The sequence below is a fragment of the Myotis lucifugus genome, unplaced genomic scaffold (genome assembly GCF_000147115.1).
Source record: "Myotis lucifugus unplaced genomic scaffold, Myoluc2.0 scaffold_3412, whole genome shotgun sequence".
NCBI classification, from domain to species: Eukaryota; Metazoa; Chordata; class Mammalia; order Chiroptera; family Vespertilionidae; genus Myotis; species Myotis lucifugus.
Window position 1 is genome coordinate 94 of NW_005874460.1, and position 6,570 is coordinate 6,663.

At 46.7% G+C, this 6,570-nt stretch overlaps 1 protein-coding gene across 2 annotated transcripts in view; it reads left to right on the top strand.

Moving 5' to 3' along the window:
* The first annotated feature begins 1,072 nt into the window (after window positions 1–1,072).
* Window positions 1,073–6,570, top strand: part of LOC102419698 (probable threonine--tRNA ligase 2, cytoplasmic) — a 14,381-nt gene continuing 8,883 nt past the window's right edge. The window contains exons 1-7 of one of the 2 annotated variants that reach the window (XM_023749173.1): window positions 1,073–1,324; window positions 1,537–1,733; window positions 2,396–2,519; window positions 3,861–3,982; window positions 4,716–4,833; window positions 5,579–5,640; window positions 6,082–6,160. In XM_023749173.1, coding sequence (XP_023604941.1) covers window positions 1,223–1,324; window positions 1,537–1,733; window positions 2,396–2,519; window positions 3,861–3,982; window positions 4,716–4,833; window positions 5,579–5,640; window positions 6,082–6,160 — 804 coding nt within the window. In that variant the 5' untranslated portion in view covers window positions 1,073–1,222. The remainder of the gene's footprint in view (window positions 1,325–1,536; window positions 1,734–2,395; window positions 2,520–3,860; window positions 3,983–4,715; window positions 4,834–5,578; window positions 5,641–6,081; window positions 6,161–6,570) is intronic. The other variant, XM_006108758.3, reaches the window with a different exon arrangement.

The following is a 6,570-nucleotide window of genomic DNA, read 5'->3' on the forward strand; positions in this document are numbered from 1 at the left end:
CCCCCACGTTTCTGTAGGAGCGGGAACAGCAGCTTCCTTTGCTTGGAAAGAAAAGAAAATGCTGGCGCGTTGAAAGCTCTGTTCCTCGCTTGGGCAGGTTGGGGTCTTGTCTTGAGGTCTGGGTATGGAGCATCCTTATTTCATGCAGGATTTTACTGTTTTAGTTCATTGATGGGCAGATGAATTTCCTGCGTTTTGAAGGCTTTCTCAGACCCGGGGGGTGGGGGGGGGAGACAGTTCTTGAAAACCAAGGGAGCCCTATCCACATCTTCATGAAATAATGGGCTTAAAGTCTCTGGTGGCAGCTACACAGCCGTTTTCCAGTGCCATTATTTGTTTAAAGTTTAGGGCGGGGGGGACTTTAAAATACATTAAATCTATTTAGATTTAAAATACAATAAGCATATAAAAATAGCCCGGCTGGTGTGGCTCAGTGGTTGAGCATCAACCCATGAACCAGGAGGTCAGGGTTTGATTCCCAGTTGGGGCACATACCCGGGTTGCGGGCTCGATCCCCGGTGGGGGGCGTGCAGGAGGCAGCCGATCCATGATTCTCTCTCATCACTGATGTTTCTCTCTCTCTCTCCCTCTCCCTTCCTCTCTGAAATCAATTAAGACATATTTAAATATATATGTATATGTGTGTGTGTGTGTGTGTGTGTGTGTATAGTGTCCCAAAATTCACGAAAGAAGTAATTTTGATAGAAAACACAGGTTTATAATTAAAAATTGTAAATTTTTTGTTGATTCATAAAGTATACAGTGTAGGATTATATATGGAATAGCACATCAGGTAAATGGCCTCCACGGCTTTGCTGGCACATACGCAAAGCCGTGGTCTTCCTTGTCCCTCACTGTCCCTGCTCCTGGGCCGCATTGGTACTTGGTGATGCTTATCGATTGAAGGGGTGAAATCAAAGGGCAACAGATATGAGAATCTGATTCATTAAACAAGTCAAATTAGGCTTTTATTTTTGTTGTTGTTGTTGATGTTCATGCAAAATTCAAATCTTGCGTGAATTTTGGGACACCCTATTTATCCTGTTTTTAGCAAGAATATAGGAGAACTCCCAGACAGGAAAGGACCAAACCTCAGAAAACAGCTTGCCCATGGAGGGCTGCAGGGGGCGCTCAGGACAGCCCAGCTAAGGGCCCCCACACTTGCTGGCATGTCCCCCTCCTCCCTCGGGTCTCAGATGTGTCGCTCTTTCGTGTCGCGGGCATGAGCTGTTTACCATCTACCTTTCTCTCCCAGCCTCCTCCTCGCCAAAACCGAGGAAAGGACATTCGAAATACGACGGAGGAACGGGAGCCTGACAGCGAGGTCAGTCGTTGCTCCGGAAATAGTATAAGACGCTGCCTGTCATGGAGACGCGCTCGGGGCGTGCAGGAGGCAGCCGGTGCACGATGCTCCCTCCTCACTGAAGTTTCTCTCTCTCCCTCTCCCTTCCTCTTTCTGAAACTTAAAAAAAATTTTTTTTTAAAGGAAAAAGTGGGATGCGTATGCTAACCTGAGTGCATGCCCATGATTTCCAGGTGAAAAACCAACCAGACTTCATAAAGGAAAGATTGGCGCTGTTTGAGATATTGAAGAAAGAGCATCAGCGGTCACGTGCCACCGGAGGGAGCGAGGGGAGCGCAGGCGATGCGATCACAGTGCGAGTGGCTGATGGGAAAACCGTGGAAGGGGAGGCGTGGAAGACCACACCGTACCAGGTGGCTGCTGACATCAGGTAAACCACAGATTGGAGAAGATTTCAGGTGTATTTTGGCTTGTTTTTGGCTATTGTGAGCCTTTTTTAAAATACGTTTTCATTGATTTCAGACGGAGGAAGGGAGAGGGAGAGAGAGAGAGAAACATTGATGAGAGAGAATCATTGATCGGCTGCCTCCTTCATGCCCCCCACTGGGGATCCAGCCTGCAACCCGGGAATCAAACCCTGACCTCCTGGTTCATAGGTCGATGCTCAACCACTGAGCCACCCGTGCCGGGCGATGTTCAGTAGTAAGTGTTGGGCCAGAGCTTGTTGAAAATGTGTTGTTCTTGCCCTGGCCGGTGTGGCTAGTGGTTAGAGCATCGGCCCTCGGACTGAAGGGTCCCAGGTTCGATTCCCGGTCAAGTGTACATACCTAGTTGCAGGCTCGATCCCCCGCCCCGATTGGGGCACGTGCAGGAGGCAACCAATCGATGTGTCTCTCTCCCATTCATGTTTCTCTCTCTGTCTCTCCACCTCCCTTCCACTCTCTCTAAAATTCAGTGGGAAAATGTCCTCGGATGAGGATTTCAAACAAACGAACAAACAAAAAACCCTGGGAGTGATTTTATTCTCGTGCTTTAACAAATCATGACAGCCCGTGACGAGGTTAACTGCCCGGTGATTTTTTCTCTCACCAGTCGAGAGCTGGCTGAAAGCACCGTAATAGCCAAGGTCAATGGTGAATTATGGGACTTGGACCGCCCGCTGGAGGGGGACTCCACGCTGGAGCTGCTTACGTTTGACAATGAGGAGGCACAGGCTGTGAGTATTTCAACAACGGGTACAAAACCACCTATCAAGCCCTAACGGTTTGGCTCAGTGGGTAGAGTGTCGGCCTGCGGACTGAAGGGTCCCAGGTTTGATTCCTGACAAGGGCATGTACCTTGGTTGCGGGCACATCCCCAGTAGGAGGTGTGCAGGAGGCAGCTGATCGATGTTTCTCTCTCATCGATGTTTCTCACTCTCTATCCCTCTCCCTTCTTCTCTGTAAAAAAATCAGTAAAATATATTAAACACAAAAACCACCTATCGAAGTCAGGCACGAGGAGTGTTGTGGCGCTCTAAAGTTTAAAACGTGTCTATTGTGATTTAACAGGTATTCAATAACTTTTAAAAAAATATATTTTTATTGATTTCAGAGAGGAAGGGAGAGAGAGAGAAAGAGAGAAACATCCATGATGAGAGAGAATCATGGATCGGCTGCCTCCTGCACGCCCCACACTGGGGATGGAACCCACAACCTGGGCATGTGCCCTGACCAGGAATTGAACAGTGACCTCCTGGTTCATGTCGATGCTCAACCACGGAGCCACACCGGACGGGCCTGATGCTTCTTTTAGTGTAATTTAGCATCAAAGATTTATTTTCCCCCCTGGGTTTTATTTTCCTATTATGATTGTGAACATCAACCAATTTATGAATATTGAGTGTGTACCCATGAGAAAGAAACCCTACAGCAAAACAAATCTAGAAAACTCAGGTCTGCGAAATGATAAATTAGTGACTTTGTAAAAGCATTTTCTGTTTGACTGAAAAATCCAAGGGTCCTTTATTATTTATTTTGCTGGTCAATCTTTACCTGAGGATATTTTTCTATTTTTTGGAGAGAGTGGAAAGGAGGGGGACAGAGAGAGAGAGACACATCGATTGGTTGCCTCCTGCACATGCACCCAACCAAGGTCAGGGATCAAGCCTGCAGTCACGGTATGTGGCCTTGACCGGAATCAAACCTGAGACCCTTCAGTCCGTGGGCTGATGCTCTATCCACGGAGCAAAACCAGCTTTTATTTTAAAAGATGATCCTATTTATAATGTAGCGCATGATGCACCACGGGACAGAAATACTTCCTGCCTTCTGGGTAAACTGACGGAGAAAATGACAGAGTAAAAATGTTCTTGTAAAGCTGATCAATGTGCACACCAGAACAAGGGTCCTTTTATCAAAGGACACAGCTTTCTGGTTGGCAACATCATTGGTTTTGTCTTCAAATCGATGTTGCACTGTGGCCTAGTGTTAACACCAAACCACATGTTAACACCGTTATGCCTTTGCATGATGTGATTTGATCACCAGCAGCGTGCGTCTGTGTCCTGTGCCCGCAGGTGTACTGGCACTCCAGCGCCCACGTCCTGGGCGAGGCCATGGAGCTCTACTATGGAGGCCACCTGTGCTACGGTCCGCCCATCGAGGACGGGTTTTACTATGACATGTTCATCGAAGACAGGTAACACCACTGAACGTTCACTTCGGAGTGCATGTGGATTGGGCTCATTGTTTTATCATGGTTACATTTTTTAAAAATGATACTTTTATTGATTTCAGAGAGGAAGAGAGAGAAACATCAATGATGAGAGAGAATCATGGATCAGCTGCCTCCTGCAATCCCCACACCGGGGATCAAGCCTGCAACCCAGGCATGTGCCCTGGTTCATAATTCGACGCTCAACCACTGAGCCATGCCGTTCAGGCCCAACGGGGCTTTCAAATTGCAGGCCTCGTCGAAGAGACTGAAGGCAGATCATTCCATCCATTAATGCCCGTCTCCCTGTCTGGGAAAAGTTATCTGCCTTCGGATAAATGTCTGATTTTCTGAAGTCCTGGTGCATCTAAACACCAAGTCCCGACTGACCAGCGTGGCTCCGGTGGTTGAGTGTTTACCTAGGACCCAGGAGGTCACGGTTCGATTCCCAGTCAGCGCACATGCCCGGGTTGCGGGCTCCATCCCCAGTAGGGAGTGTGCAGGAGGCAGCCGATCCGCGATTCTCTCTCATCATTGATGTCTCCCTCTCTCTCCCTCTCCCTTCCTCTCTGAGATCAATAAACATATAAACTTAAAAAACCACCAAGTTCCTCCGCCGAGAAAGCTTGTTGGTGAGTGACAAAGGCTGCAGGACCCAGGCCACACAGGCACGTGGTGAGGACTGGAAAGTGTTGATTCTCACCTGCTCCCCCTGCAGAGCCGTGTCCAGCACAGAGCTGCCGGCGCTGGAGAGCATCTGTCAGACGATTATAAAAGAAAAGCAACCTTTTGAAAGATTGGAAGTCAGCAAGGACGTCCTTCTGGAAATGTTTAAGGTAACTTCTTTAAAAAAAAAAAATATATGTATATGTATATGTATAAATTTTATTGGTTCAGAGAGGAAGGGAGAGGAAGAGAGAGAGAGAGAAAGAAACATCAATGATGAGAGAGAATCATGGATCGGCTGCCTCCTGCAGGCCCCCCTACTGGGGATCGAACCTGCAACGGGGCATGTGCCCTGACCAGGAATCAAACCCAGGACCCTTCAGTCTGCAGGCCGATGCTCTGAGCCAAACCAGCTAGGGCCAGATAATTTCAAGAAGCTGTTTAGGAGAAGAAAACCTGGTTATAGGAAGATTAAAAGTAATTAACATAGACAACTTTTTGTTGTTAATCCTCACCCGAGGATCTTTTTTCCATTGATTTTTTGAGAGAGTGGAAGGGCCGGCAGACGGGGACAGAGAGAGAGAGAGAGAGAGAGAGAGAGAGAGAGAGAGAAACATCGATGGGAGGGAAACACATCCAGTGTTTGCCTCCCACATGCACCCCGACCAGGGGCGGGGATGGAACCTGCAACCCAGGTACGTGCCCTTGACCAGGAATAGATCCTGTGTCCATCCGCTGTGCAGGCTGATGCTCTGACCACGGAGCCACGCCGACAGGGCTGTGAGCTCTGTATATCCCCAGGATCTCAGCACCTAGAACGCAGTAAACACCCATTCAGTGTTTGTTGCAAAAAAGGAAATATTTTCCCACTTCAACATTTTACGTAATGACACATAAATTTGTTTTTCTTTGTAGTACAATAAGTTTAAGTGCCGCATTTTGAACGAGGTTAACACTCCAACCACCACGGTTTACAGGTAACGTGCACGTAAATTCTAAACCTGCTCAGTGGTTCTCTTTTTTAAAAATATATATATTTTTATTGATTTCAAAGAGGAAGGGAGAGGGAGAGAGAGATAGAAACATAAATGATGGGAGAGAATCATTGATCGGCTGTCTCCTGCATGCACCCCACTGGGCATCGAGCCCGCAACCCGGGCATGTGCCCTTGACTGGAACCCAGAACCCTTCAGTCTTCAGGCTGATGCTCTACCCACTGAGCCAAACCAGCCGGGGCTCAGTGGTTCTCTTGAAGGATCAGCAGGAGAAGCAGTTTGCCTGGGGTGGTGTCTACTTGTAAATGTGCAAGTCAATGTGTCACTTTGGTTAGGGACTCGAAATGTTATCACGAAGGAAGTCACTGCTTTTCCTTTGTCTCTCAGGATGGCACTGGCCCTGTCTGAAATATCTTGTTACAGGTGTGGCCCACTCATCGACCTTTGTAAAGGCCCCCACGTGAGACACACCGGAAAAATCAAAACCATCAAAATTTTCAAGGTAAGGGTTTATTGCTGTTCATAGAGAAGACTGAAGATAAACTAAATCATTAGGAATTTCAGTCATATGCCTCATAATCTGAACATCAGGCTATTTTTAAAAACCCTTCATTATTTGATTTTTACATGGGCTTCTAAAAACAGTATAAATTTTTTTAGAATTCTGATTATTAGGACATTATGTGTAGCTTTTGATTTTCATTTAACCTTACTGTGTTGCAATGCATTTTTCTTGTTCGTATGATATTTTACCATTTGTACGCCATAAGCATCTATAGACGCAAGCGACGGACCTTTTTTAATTAAATTCAAAACATCGTGGCAGTTAGCTGGTTATGATGTTGTGGTACATACTGGTTTTCTTTTTTTTATATGTCTTTATATATATATATATATATATACACACATACA